Source organism: Pezoporus wallicus, unplaced genomic scaffold (genome assembly GCF_028554395.1).
Source record: "Pezoporus wallicus isolate ANWC-B61680 ecotype Strahan unplaced genomic scaffold, APGP_CSIRO_Pwel_v1 contig_708, whole genome shotgun sequence".
Lineage (NCBI taxonomy): Eukaryota > Metazoa > Chordata > Aves > Psittaciformes > Psittacidae > Pezoporus > Pezoporus wallicus.
In genome coordinates, this window is record NW_026642310.1 from 278,319 (window position 1) to 291,744 (window position 13,426).

A 13,426-nucleotide genomic window follows, 5' to 3' on the forward strand; every position below is an offset into this window, starting at 1 on the left:
TCAAAGCCATTTTGGTATAGGGGACAGTGGCTGAAATATCAATATGGGGAAGCCTGGCAGATAGATTATTCATCACATTACCATGAACCCACCATAGCAAGCACTGTGCTTAAAATGGTAGAAGCAATCACCAGTTAGCTGGGAATGTACACTGTGCCCCACACCACTGACCGAAACACTATCATGGGCCTTGAGAAACAAGTCTTATGGCAGCACGGCTCCCCAGAAAGAATTGAGTCAGACAATGGGACTCATTTCCAGAACAGCCTTACAGACACTTGCACCAAATAACATGGCACTGACTGGGTATATCTCATCCCCTACCAGGCACCAGCCTCTGGGAAAATGGAATGGTACAATGAGCTGTTAAAAACTACACTGAGAGCAATGGGTGGTGGGACTTTCAAACACTGGGATACACACTTAACCAAAGCCACTTGGCTAGTTAACACTAGAGGATCTGCCAGTTGACCTGACCCTGCCCAATCAAAACCCTGTGCACTGTGGGCGGAGATAAGATCCCAGTAGTACATCCCCATAGTACATAAAAGGAACTGGGTGGAAAAAAAGTGTGGGTTACTCCTTCTTCAGGAAAGGGTAGACCTATTCATGGGCTTGTTATTGCTCAAGGACCTGAGTGCACTTTAGGTAGGTAATGCAGAAGAATGGGGAAGTCCAGTGTGATTTAAACCTGGATAAAAATAATCTGTGATTTAAGTTGTATGACAGCAGTGTTACATGATGCTGTATTACAGCAGGAACTCTCACTACTAGGCAAAATAGAGGCAAGAGGAGGAATTTATTGCAATGCTATGCCCTACTCCAAAGGAACCAGGACTGGAGAACGTAATGGATGTATCTTCAAAATGTTGTAAACTGTGAATTGAGTAACATAGAATCATAGAATAGTTAGGGTTGGAAAGGACCTTAAGATCATCTAGCTCCAACCCACCTGCCATGGGCAGGGACACCTCACACTAAACCAGGCCACCCAAGGCTCTGTCCAGCCTGGCCCTGAACACTGCCAGGGACTGGAGCATTCACAACTTCCCTGGACAACCCATTCCAGTGCCTCACCACTCTTACAGGAAAGAATTTCTTCCTTATATCCAATCTAAACTTCCCCTATTTAAGTTTTAACCTGTTACCCCTTGTCCTATCACTACAGTCCCTAACAAAGAGTCCATCCCCAGCATCCCTATAGCTCCCCTTCAGATACTGGAAGGCTGCTCTGAGGTCTCCACGCAGCCTTCTCCAGGCGGAACAGCCCCAACTTTCTCAGGCTATCTTCATACAGGAGGTGCTCCAGTCCCCTGATCATCCTTGTGGACCTCCTCTGGACTTGTTCCGACAGTTCCATGTCCTTTTTTAAACCACCTGAACGAAAAAAGGATGAACCTCACATGAATCAGTGCTAGTGCAGCAGTGACCTAACTTACGCTAGTTCTAGTGCCCAGTAACTCTGCACAACACACCACCTCTCCTGCCTGACTGAATACAATAACAGGTGAAGCCCAAAGTCCTAGACCAAATGAAGTCAATTAACATTCTGTGGATATTTATGGACATTTCACAAAGATTTTATGAACAGAGAACAGGGAACAGAGTGGTTAAAGAGGAGAAGGTAGGACCTGAACATCATGTAAACCGTGTGGAATAACATATGTAAATGTGCCAGCTTTGGCTGGGATAGAACTAAATTTCTTCACAATAGCTCATATGGGGCTATGTTCTGGATTTGTGCTGAAAAAGGCATATACAACACAAGAATGTTTTCATTATTGCTGAGCCATGCTTACACAGAGTCAAGGGCTTTTCTGCTCCTCACCCCACCAGTGAGTAGACTCAGGGTGCACAAGAAGCATGGGAGGGCACACAACACTGGGCAAGATCTTTTCAGCTATAAGTGGATCAACTACACTGTCTTCAGGAAAATTTCACCATAAATATTTGGCGGACAGGTTTCCTGAGTTATCTGCAAGTGATGCAATCTTCCACAGCTGTAGACAAGCAGCAACATTTTCAGTACTTCTTAGTAGCTTTTCAAGCTGGAGAGTGTTACACTAATGACATGCTGAGGTGACAAAGACAGCAGTTATGGGGTGAGGCTCCAGAAGATGTCTGAGTCACAATCAAAACAGGCACTCCACCTCTGCTTCCTGCCAATCTATGCCTGGGCAATCCCATCCCCATTGGTACCAGTCTGGCAGGTTTCTGATCCCAAATTAGCCTGGTCTCAAAAAAAAATCCACAGAAAACCTCAATCTCTCCTTTATTTATTTTTTTTGTCTTGGTAGGCAAGTTTTCATAAAGGAAAAGAGTATCCGTTGCACAACACAAAACAAAAACTATTTAAAAGACATACCAAATACTTGTTAGAGCTAAGTAAATGTAATTACAGAGAAACTGGAAATCCAATTAATTGCTGTAAGCTGGAGCAAAAAGTCTGTGTCAGATTCAAGATCAGCTCACAGAAATGCCAGCGATTACATCTCTTAAAAAACAAAATAAATTATTCTGTGATGCCCAGTACTGTGATGTATTCTCTGTGTTCAGTCTTATCACTTATATGTATCTAGCTCATCTTATGTTAGTGAGTTGTACTCTTTTAACATTTTTCAATCTCTCCCTCTTGTTTTCTTTAATTGCAGGTAAATTTTGCAGAATTTGCTAAGTCACTCTCCCATTTCAGTATATTTGTATTCAATATTCTAAGTTTACTTTTTCTCACAAAAGCTGACTAATTATATCTTGATGCTACCTATTTAGAACAAAATCTCAGCTAGGAAATGTTGGTGTCTTCCAAGTATCATGTGTATTAAGGACATACAACCTTTTTAGCTTACTTTCTCTTGAATTAGTCTGATCATAGAAAATGCTAGTAAGCGTAAATTATTCATCATTTATTCATCATAAAACAGAATCTTTGAGTTTCATAAAGACAACAGGAATTCTAGTTAAAAAAAAATGACAGGAACTTGAGAGAGTCTTGCATTCGTGTACTAGTGACACCAGACCCTAAGACATAAGACTAGACACTGTTTGACTCACTGCAGTCACTATGACTTGAAACATGCTGAGCCTGCAGCCACTCAAACAACTTTATGGAAGCAGGAAGCAAGACAAGGCTCAGAAATGTTTCCGTGTTTGGCTCCTCCAGCCACATCTGCTCACAACAGTGGTTTTGTACGTTAAGCTATCCTCCCATACCAGGACCTCTCCCGAGAATGTCTTGCCCAGAGTTCGTTCTTATTTTGAAGGGCTCATACAGGAAAAGGCAAAAGGTGTGAACTTGACTATTGCAAGCTATAGCCTAGCACTGATGCAAAGCACTAGGCTATAAAGCTATCATGTCCTGTCTTTGAAAGGTACCATAAGTAATTTTGGAAAGTCTCTGCTACGTATATCCCTTCAGAATCTGTATACTTGTACACATTTTGCTAAGGAAGTCTGGATTAGCACGGGAAGGAGAATTTCCATGAGGTCCATCTGATGAGGTAGGTTAAGAGCACCTTTTTTTCCATAAATATGAAAGCAGAAAATAATTTGGAAGCAACCCTCCTTAACTAGTCAGTAAGGGGGTGATGAAGAAGGCACTCAGAAAGAGGAAGAAATGGCTAAGCAAGTGCAAGCAACCTTTACAAAACAGACAGGTCACCTAATTCGGTAAGAAAGGTCATTTAGTGATAAGGAAACCAGGAGCTTTTCTTTCACATGTATGCGTCCACTTCCCCACCTGCCTCGGGTTTTCCCACTTCCTGTAATTTGTGTTTCTGGTTCCCGTGATAATTAGCTCTGAGCATTAGCTACTGGTTATTTTTTTGCGATGCGGGATAGATGGGGTTGGGGTTGGCATACAGCGGGGTAGTGGTGCCTTCAGGTCCCCAACTGGCGAGCAAACGACTTCACCTGTAACGACTAGGCCACGGCCCACCACTGAGGCCCTCTCAGCTACCCACAGGCCTCCGCAGGCCTGCAGCTGCTCGAAAGTAACCTTCACGCCGAGCCCTCGGACCCGCCTCTAGCGTCACGACACGCCCCCGTGGGGGACGGGCCGGGGCCGCACTGCCGGAAGACCGGGGCGGCTGGGTCGCACGGGGGAACCGGTATCGTTTCCGCCGGGGCACAATGGCAGAGGGGCGGTAGCGGCTGGGCTGTCGGCGGCCGGTGAGTGTCCCTTCTTTGGTGGGTGGCGGCCGGGCGACGCCTGGCTCGGCCGCGGCCCGTTCCTGCCCTCCCCTCCTGGGCCGCGGCCCCTCGCCTCGCGGGCTGCCGGGTTGAGGCGGCGGTGCCGGGCAGGGCTGGCCCGGGGAGGGGGAGGCTGCTGCGCCACAGGCGCCGCCGCTGTCCTGCTCCAGTCGGCCCCTCGCCGCCTCTAGGCTTTTCCCTGAGCCTTGAGTTGCACGGAGTAAGGAGGGCAGGAGAAGGCTGGGGGCCTTCGTCAGCCGCGGGGAGGACGGGAGGGATGCGGCTGGGAGCCGCGGCGTGCGAGTAGGGGAGCCCCGGGCCACGGAACGTGTGTCCTGCGTTGTGGTGACGGAGGCCGGTGTTGTGCACCACCGTCAGGGGCCCGTTGACAACTTGGCTGGTGGTGCCTCCTGCGTATGGCCCCGCGTGGGGCCGTGCGGTCCCATAGCGGCGTGGCTGTAACTCTTTGGGGCAGTCCACCCCAGTGTAGCCCCCGCCCAGCTCCTGGCCAGCTTCTGTGTTCGTAGTTAGGAGTCAGAGGCAGGCATGGACTTAGGACTCTTTGCTCCCTTCCAGGGCCAGCAGTGTGTCGTCATCCCGGTTGGTGGCTGGGTGTGGGCTTTGCTTCTGGGAATGACTCTAAAACAGGCTGGTTTCAGGTCACTCTGAAATTCAGGTGTGACAGCAGTTTCTCTCCTAAAATAGGAAGCAAATCCACTTTGTGTAGCTGAAACTTTTCTTTCAGAGCCTACCTGGAATAGCTGCATCTCTGCAGTTGTACATAACATGCTGTGAATTCAGGTTATTAGGCTAGGAATCCTATTTGTTTTGTCACTCGCTTGAGAGAAAAAAAACCTCTGCTGCTTAAGGGGGTTGGACACTGAAAGCCTCAAGCCTACAGAAAGTAGACACGGAGATGCTTAAGGGTGCCTTTGGGGTCTGCGAAACTTAGAAAATGTTTAAGAAAATCGGGTACCCTACTCCTATACTAAAGGCAACAAGACATTTCCTGCTGTTTCAGCACTTCTTGTAAGTGCCCTTCAGCCTTTTCTGTGTCCATAATCATATGCATGTCTTTTGAAAGAGCAAACCTTTTTTGTTTGGTTGCATGTGGCTATATTTAAATCATACAATACTCACTGTTGATGTGACCACTCCTGCTTATGTGTGTGCCTATGTCTTTTCCAGGTAACTCCCCCTTTCACAATCCACAAAGGGTTTATGCAAACATGGAGTTATAGCTGCCTGGAAATGTTTTACAAAAAAGAACATGGATGTGGCCAACTGTTGGGAGGGGAGGAGGAGCAAATCAGTAACCCAGGTGTTTTAGAGAATACTAAAATACAAAATATGAATGCTTAATACTGAGTGATGTGAGACTTAAGAATGGTAGTCTGGGTAAAATGTGCAGAGTATACTAGGAGTGTAGCCTTGTTTCTCATTCACTGTGTCACATCTGCCTGACAGACATGTAGAACTTGAGTACCAGCCTACCTCCTCTGATAACAATTTTCATTCTTAACAAGGCGAACAGTGTCTAGTGTGGGGAGAGGGGAATACTCAGATGATGTAGAATGGTTTTGAGGCCACCCTTGTTACTGCCTTTTATGTTCTTACATATTCAACATTCTACAGAGTTCCTTTGGTCATTCTTTCAAACCTTTCCTATGCTGAGCTGAGGCTGTCACATGGACTTTTGAAAACAGTCATCTGTGCTAATGGCATCTAGACCTTTATGCCCAAAAAAGCCATTAGCTGTCTCTGTATTTAGTAAACCAGCCATAGACATTTGACATTTCCAGAGAAGGAACTTAGCAGAATTTAGAACTGCCTTTCATTGGAGAAAATTTTGTTTTCCTCAAAGACTTGCTTTGCTTATGGTGTTACAGAGCTAGGGCTTTGACTGTTTACTTTTCCATAAAAATACTAACCAGTGTTTATCACTTGATTCATTTTGAAATACAACTTTTAACTGTTTTATTTCTAGGTGTGAATTACTAAGTTGAACAGCAATAACCATGGGAGATGCTGCAAAACCTTTCTTTGTCAAACAAAATCAGGAACAGGAAATTTTACATCAGGAAGAATTAAAAGGAAGTTCATTACAGAAAGAGTACCATGACTTTATGGACGAATGCGGAAATGGCCATATGAAGAAAATATATACCGGCCTGCAAAAAAAACAGGGAACACCGGGTCACTACAGAGGCATTCCCAGACGAGGGCCACGTAGTGTTTTCAGTAGCCCAAATGCAATTAAAAATGCAGTACACAGTCAGAAGTCAAAGTTAAATGATACCCAAAGAGACCAAATAAAGAAGTGGGTATCTGATCATCATGGTACTTATGACAGCTGGAGAGAACACCGATCTGTTGCCCAGATTCCTGTGCATAGCAGGACAAGAAGGGACTCTCTTCATGAGTTTGAAGGTGCTGGAAACAGAAATGGAAGACAACTTCAGGAAGACTTCATGAGTGAAGATGTGTCAGACATGCAGAAAGGAAGCTCTGGTAATCAGTGTTTGGTTTCAGGGGTATTTTGTACAGCTGTCCGGTAAAGTAGCTTGCTGTGTCTGTTACTGAAAAGTAAAATTTCAAGATTCACTGTTAAAGCAAAAAAAAATATTTTTTTCTCTGTCAAATGTTGCAAACTATGGACTGTACTATACTGCAGCACTTTAAACGATTGTTTAAATTGTTACAGTGAATGATACAGAAATTATTCTATAAATTGTGTTGTAAGCTTATGATTGGTAGTAGGTAGATTGCCACATCTGTGCAGTGCCCCTGTTTGCAGTTTTCCAGGTATGATGTGATTGAATCTGTTAAGGTTGATAAGGGATCTTTAAGTTCAGGTGATACAAGCATTGTGGTTTAATCCGAGCCCAGAGACTTAATTGCCACAGAGCTTCTAACTCACCCCTCCTCCTCCCCCAGTGGGATGGGGAGGAGAATCAGAAAAAAGGTAAAGCCTGTCAGTTGAGATGAGAACAGGTTTTAATAATTAAAATAAGGTATAATGTAATACTAATGCTACTAATAATAACGAAATAGGAAATTACAAAAAAAGAAAGAGAAAAGCAAACAAAAAGAGAAAAATAAAACAAAACCAAACAAATCAGCAAAAGGTGATGCACAATACAATTGCTCACCACCCACTGATGGATAGCCTGACCTGAGCAATGATCTGCCCTTCTGGGTGACTCCCCCCAGTTTAAATATTGGACATGGCATGCTGTGGTATGGAATACCTCTGGCTAGTTTGGGTCCTGTCTTTGCTCCTTCCCCGCATCTTGTGTACCACTTCAGTGGCAGAACATGAGAGACTGAAAAGTCCTTGATAAGGATAAGAGCTACTAAGCAACAGCTAAAACATTGGTGTGTTACCAGCCTTTTTCTCACACTAAAGCCAAAATCCAGCACTGCACCAGCTACTAGGAATAAAAATAACTATCCCAGCTGAAACCAGGACAACAGGGTGAGATTTTAGAGCTACTGATGAGGTCTGTAACAACATATGTTAACAAAGATATAAGACAATACTGCATAGCAATAGTAATACAAAAATAACACAAAACTAATTCTCCATGCATACTGAACTTCTCTATGGGCAGTTGATACTAATAGTTGAGAGTATAAGCTCTGAGTACTGAAATACAAGGAAGGGAAGGCTAAGGGAGGATAAAGTGATCAATATCAAAATATCTTCATTGAGTGAGAGTACTAAAAGGAACTGTAAGTGGACAGAGGAAGCTTGAAAGAAGAGAATATAATTAAATAATGATTAAAGCGTAGATGAGGTGCTGCTACTTGGACGTAGCTGCCTGTTAAGTCTTGTTCTAGTTAAGAAGGGGGCCAAAGACAGTATTGGTCTGCCCCCACCCTGCTGAGGAGGAATGCTACTGATGGTTGTTACTGGGAAGTCCAGGAATTAAATGTCCTTTCCCATGGTATCAGCTGCCACTAAAAGATAGAACTGTGAGCAGTGTCTCTTATTGTTAGAATCAAGTTGCGCACTTAACTTCAGATGAGAAGAAAGCAAAGTAGAATGTTTACACAAGTTTGTCCTTGAAATTGCTGGGTTGAATGACCTTTTTCTGTGAAACTTCAGGAACTCGCTGAAGTAGATTTTTGGAACCACTCAATTATGATTGGAGAACTTACTCAGAAGTGAGCTACTGGCCTACAGGAAAGGGCAAACATCTCTTAAAATTGGGATTTTAAAGTATGCAGCTTTAATCTTGGAAATCCATTCCGGAACAAATAACGTAACCTAACATGGCCTTCTGTGATGGAGCTATGGAATTGATGGATGGGGTAGAGTTGACATCATCTGTCTGGACTTGTGCAAAGCGTTCAACACTGTCTCCCGCATGACATCCTTGTCTCTAAATTGGGGAGACATCAATTTGATAGGTGGACCACTCAGTGGATAAAGAACTGGCTGGATGGCCACATGCAAAGAGTTTGGTCAATGGCTCAATGTCTAGTTGGAGACGAGTAATGAGTGGTGTCCCTCAGGGATCAGCGTTGGGATCAGTGTTGTTCAGCATCTTTGTCGGTGACATGTACGGTAGGATTGAGTGTGCCCTCAACAAGTTTGCTGATGACACCAAGCTGTGTGGTTCGGTTGATACCCTGGAGGGAAGGAATGCCACCCAGAGGGACCTTGACACGCTTGTGAGGTGGGCTGATGCCAACCTCATGAAGTTTAACCATGCCAAGTGCAAGGTCCTACACCTGGGGCAGAGCAATCGCAGACACAGCTACAGGTTGGGCAAAGAAGAGATTCAGAGCAGCCCTGCGGAGAAGGACTTGGGGGTATTGGTCAGTGAGAAATTTAACATGAGCCAGCTTCAGTGTGGGCTCAAAGCGCAGAAAGCCAACCGTATCCTGGGCTGCATCAAAAGGAGCGTGACCAGCAGGTCGAAGGAGGTGATCCTGCCCCTCTACTCTGCTCTCGTGAGACCTCACTTGGAGTATTGTGTCCAGTTCTGGTGTCCTCAATGTAAAAAGGACATGGAACTGTTGGAACAAGTCCAGAAGAGGTCCACGAGGATGATCAGGGACTGTAGCACTTTGCCTGTGAAGACAGGCTGAGGAAGTTGGGTCTGTTCAGCCTGGAGAAGAGAAGGCTGCGTGGAGACCTCATAGCAGCCTTCCAGTATGTGAAGGGGGCCTATAGGGATGCTGGGGAGGGACTCTTCATTAGGGACTGTAGTGATAGGACAAGGGGTAATGGGCTAGAACTTAAGCAGGGGAAGTCCTTTCCTGTAAGGGTGGTGAGGCACTGGAATGGGTTGCCCAGGGAAGTTGTGACTGCTTCATCCCTGGCAGTGTTCAAGGCCAGGCTGGACAAAGCCTTGGGTGACGTGGTTTAGTGTGAGGTGTCCCTGCCCATGGCAGGTGGGTTGGAGCTAGATGATCTTAAGGTCCTTTCCAACCCTGACCATTCTGTGATTCTACGAACAAAGGGATGTGTAGCAGTAAACATGGGTTTGTCAAGAAGAAAGTATGCCAGCTCCTTCTAGTTTCCTTTATTTCTTTAAAATAGTGGTCAGTCCCCTGTGGATGTGGGAGAAGCAGTTAGTAGATACTGCTGTTACTGATACAGTAGCATCTTAGACACTATGTGACAGTTCTGTAAGTAGAGGAAAAGTCTCCAGATGAAATTAGTACAAGAGACTTGCAGAGCTGTAATTTGATATATACCGAATACTTACCAAAGATTTTGTCAAAATGGCACAAGCATATATGAGAATCCTGTGCTGTTCAATGTTTATTACATTAGTCTGGTGATGAATGAAGACAGCATGCTTATTAATTGTGTGGTTTTAAATTTCGGTATGCTGTGGAGCTGGTAGGAACAGAATGCAGAAAAGCAGGAAGGTCAATTAAAATAACTTTGCACAATTGGCAAAATGACCTACATACAGGATGAAATACAGAATACATGTGAAAATGCCATTGCTTAAGCAGGGATGTCAACTGTACAAATAAAGGAGGAAAAGTTATTTTAAAGTAGTTTTCTTTTTTCAGAGAAGAATCTGAAACTGTAGTGAATCAGAAAATGCTTTCTAGTAGTCAGTGTCATGGCACTATGAGGTGTGTAAACAGACTCACAGCCTGAAGTACTCCTGTTGCTGTAAGTCTTCGGACTGTTTCCATTTTACTCATTCAATGAGGATGCAAAGCTGGACAGAGTACTGCAACTGAATTTACCAGAGAAGAGCAAAAATAATGCCAGGTCACATAGAGGATGGAAACTACAGAAATTGTAAACAATCACCCTTCTCTCTGCAAAAAGGAAGCTTAGGGAGGCATGATAACAGCCCTCAACTGTCTAGAAAAAGGTATTAAAAAGCTGATGAGGTAACCTGCCTTGTGTCTTTGCAGTACATGGAACACAAAGCAATGGGCCTAAAATTGAGCAGGAAAGGTTCAGATGAGGGAAATAAATAAATTAATGAGGGGAATAAAGGGAATGTTTCTTGGGATAAAAGGTAGGGGAAGTACTGGAGAGGATGTCTGGGCAGCTCAGGAGCATGTACCTGAGGGCCTTTAAGAACAGGCTAGGTGAGCATTGCTGAGGATTGACAAGGTTCATTTCATTCAGCTGAGAAGCACTGGCATGGCATAGCTCACCTCTTGAGGTCTCTTCAAAAGCTCTAATTCTATATCAAGTAGCAAACAATTCCTAAAAATGTGTCTCTCAGCATTTCCTTTTACTTGAACTCTTCTATGCAGTTGTCTCTTCCCTTTATGCCTTTTTACTGCAGCTTATAAGGAAGTTCACCAGATCTCTGAGGCACTGCTTTTTTCTGCAGAAGCTTTAACTTTAACTTGTCTTCGGTATTTTAGTCATTAACCTGTAATCAGATTGTCACTACCATAACTACCAAATACTAGAAGTGTTTGTTTACTTTGGAAGTTTGTTTTTAAGTTACTTCATGGTTACTAAAATAATTGATAAGTAGTTAGTTGTGACACACTTTCCTGCAAAGACATTAATTTCATAAACTTTTTTGTCTTAAGTTCTGTCGGGGCTGCTCAGTAAAATTGAAGCCAAACAACTGTGGCAGGTCTTTGGAGTTTGAGCAGGAGAGTCAATGTGAAAAATGGAAGGGATGGGTAAAGTTTAGAAACTTGGATTTCTGTTTCTGCTTCTTGAACTTCTTTTGGAATACTGTTCCTGCAACCCTCACAGCTGTATTTCTGTTTATTCCAGCATAAACTTGTGCTGCTGCTGAAAGAAATTATATTGCCATTCTTGGTCTGGTCTGGTTTACAACACTAGCACATGCCTGCTGCTTTCTGAACTGAGTCAAACAACTGGTTGAAAATACACAACCAAATTGTTTCCCTTTTGCCACCTATTAGAGGCAGAAAACTGTGGTCCCAGCATAGAAACCTTTTAAATGTGTTTGCTAGAGCAGTTGTGTTACCTTTCAGTTATTGTAAATTAAAACCTAATACTATGGTAGGGGGTTTGTAGTCTAAGAAGTTAAATGAACTTTCTCAAAAGCAGGAAACTTAGGAATTGCATGCATCTGGACATCCTGTATAGCTGTTCAAGTGAGCAGTAAGATGTGATCTAAGTAATGTGTGAAGATGTGGCCTGTGTCTATTCATACTTGGGATTATTTTTGCAGGTATTCTTTGGACCAGTAGCAATTCAAAATCAAAATGATTACAAAGTTTGCTTAAAAGTAGAAGTTGTATTTACGTTAATTTGTGCCAGAACTTTGCTGTAAAGGTAACAAGCTTTCTAAGCATGTTTATTCTACCACTTTTATAGCTATATTAAGTTATGTGTGCAGATTCTTAGCAAGTTCTTTATTTACTGATTTCTGTAGCCAGTAGAGGTTGATTTGGGGGTTTTGTGGTTTGTTTTGGTTTTTTGTTTTGTTTTTCACTTGTCTGTTTAATAAGGTAAAGGCAATACTGATTCATATGCCGGTTTAATTGAAAGGCAAGTCACATTGACAAGCTTTATTGCTGGTGATAATAAATTGTTCTATGTCACCTAAGCCATGGAAATGCTGTTAGCTCATACAAATCATTCAGATTGGCCTACGCTTACTAATTCTCTGATACTCGTAGTGTTCTATGGATCAGTTCACTTTCTAGTTTGTTCATCTACCTCAGCCTGATCAGGCATCCTGAAATCTTTGGGTATTTTCTGTTTTTTTTCAATATAGTGACTTACAGTGTTTGTCTCACCTATGCAGTGAAATCAAATGCATTTACTTGTATGTTTTTAGCCAGTTTTTACAAAGCTGTTTAAATAAGGTCAGTGACTTCAATGGGACAAATCAGTGTTCTATAGTACTTTCGAACAAAGTTAATGTATGTTATGACACAATATACTTTTGCTGTTATCACACTTGCACATGGCAGATTATGCAACCATGCAGGGTAGATGATTTGTATCTTAACTTTGACTTGCACATGAGTAGAATGGTAAATTAAAGAAAAAAAAATGCTGTGTGGTACTCTGAAGTTATTTGACGTATTTGCTCTCATAACTCTTTATAAGAAATGAAGAAGCTTAGGAAACCAAGGAGATTGAGAAGAAATAGAAAAGCTGAGTATGATCAAGACGAAGAGGATGGTCCAGTCATAGATGAATCTGTGCTGTCAGAAAAAGAACTTCTAGGATTGCAGCAAGCTGAAGAACGATTGAAGCGAGACTGCATTTATAGACTGAAGAAGGTGCCATTGTCTTTACTTGTGTAGACCTCTTTTTTTTGTCTATAAGAACTACATAAGGGGTACACTTTGAGCAATTTCTCTGGTTGTAGCTAGAAAGTCTAGTTATAGAATTGATGTAACATATAAAACAGGTGCTGTTAGTGAATTCTTAAGAAAAAGTAGATTATGCTTTGGGTATTTTTTTACTGTAATCTTCACTTGACTGCAATTTAAGCACAAAAAAATAGCTGCTCCTTTAGTTCATGAATTAACATTATATCACTAGATGCTGGGGTAGTGGACCAGAAAAGTTTTATTGTGTGTTTATTCAGTGTCATAGTTTAAGCCCAGCTGGTAACTCAGAACCATGCAGCTGTTCACTCACCCCCTCCACTTCTCCCTCCCTGCTCCCAGAGGGATGGAGAAGAGAATGGAAGGAATGTAGCTCCCACAGGTTGAGATAAGAACAGTCCAGTAACTAAGGTATAACACAAAACCACTACTGCTACCACCAATAATAATAATAATAATGATAAGGAAAATA

General features: G+C 43.0%; 1 protein-coding gene across 1 annotated transcript in view; it reads left to right on the plus strand.

The window, feature by feature from the left end:
* Positions 1 to 4,099: 4,099 nt before the first annotated feature.
* Positions 4,100 to 13,426, plus strand: part of TUT7 (terminal uridylyl transferase 7) — a 35,211-nt gene continuing 25,884 nt past the window's right edge. The window contains exons 1-3 of the mRNA XM_057428732.1: positions 4,100 to 4,167; positions 6,176 to 6,699; positions 12,728 to 12,903. Coding sequence (XP_057284715.1) covers positions 6,207 to 6,699; positions 12,728 to 12,903 — 669 coding nt within the window. The 5' untranslated portion in view covers positions 4,100 to 4,167; positions 6,176 to 6,206. The remainder of the gene's footprint in view (positions 4,168 to 6,175; positions 6,700 to 12,727; positions 12,904 to 13,426) is intronic.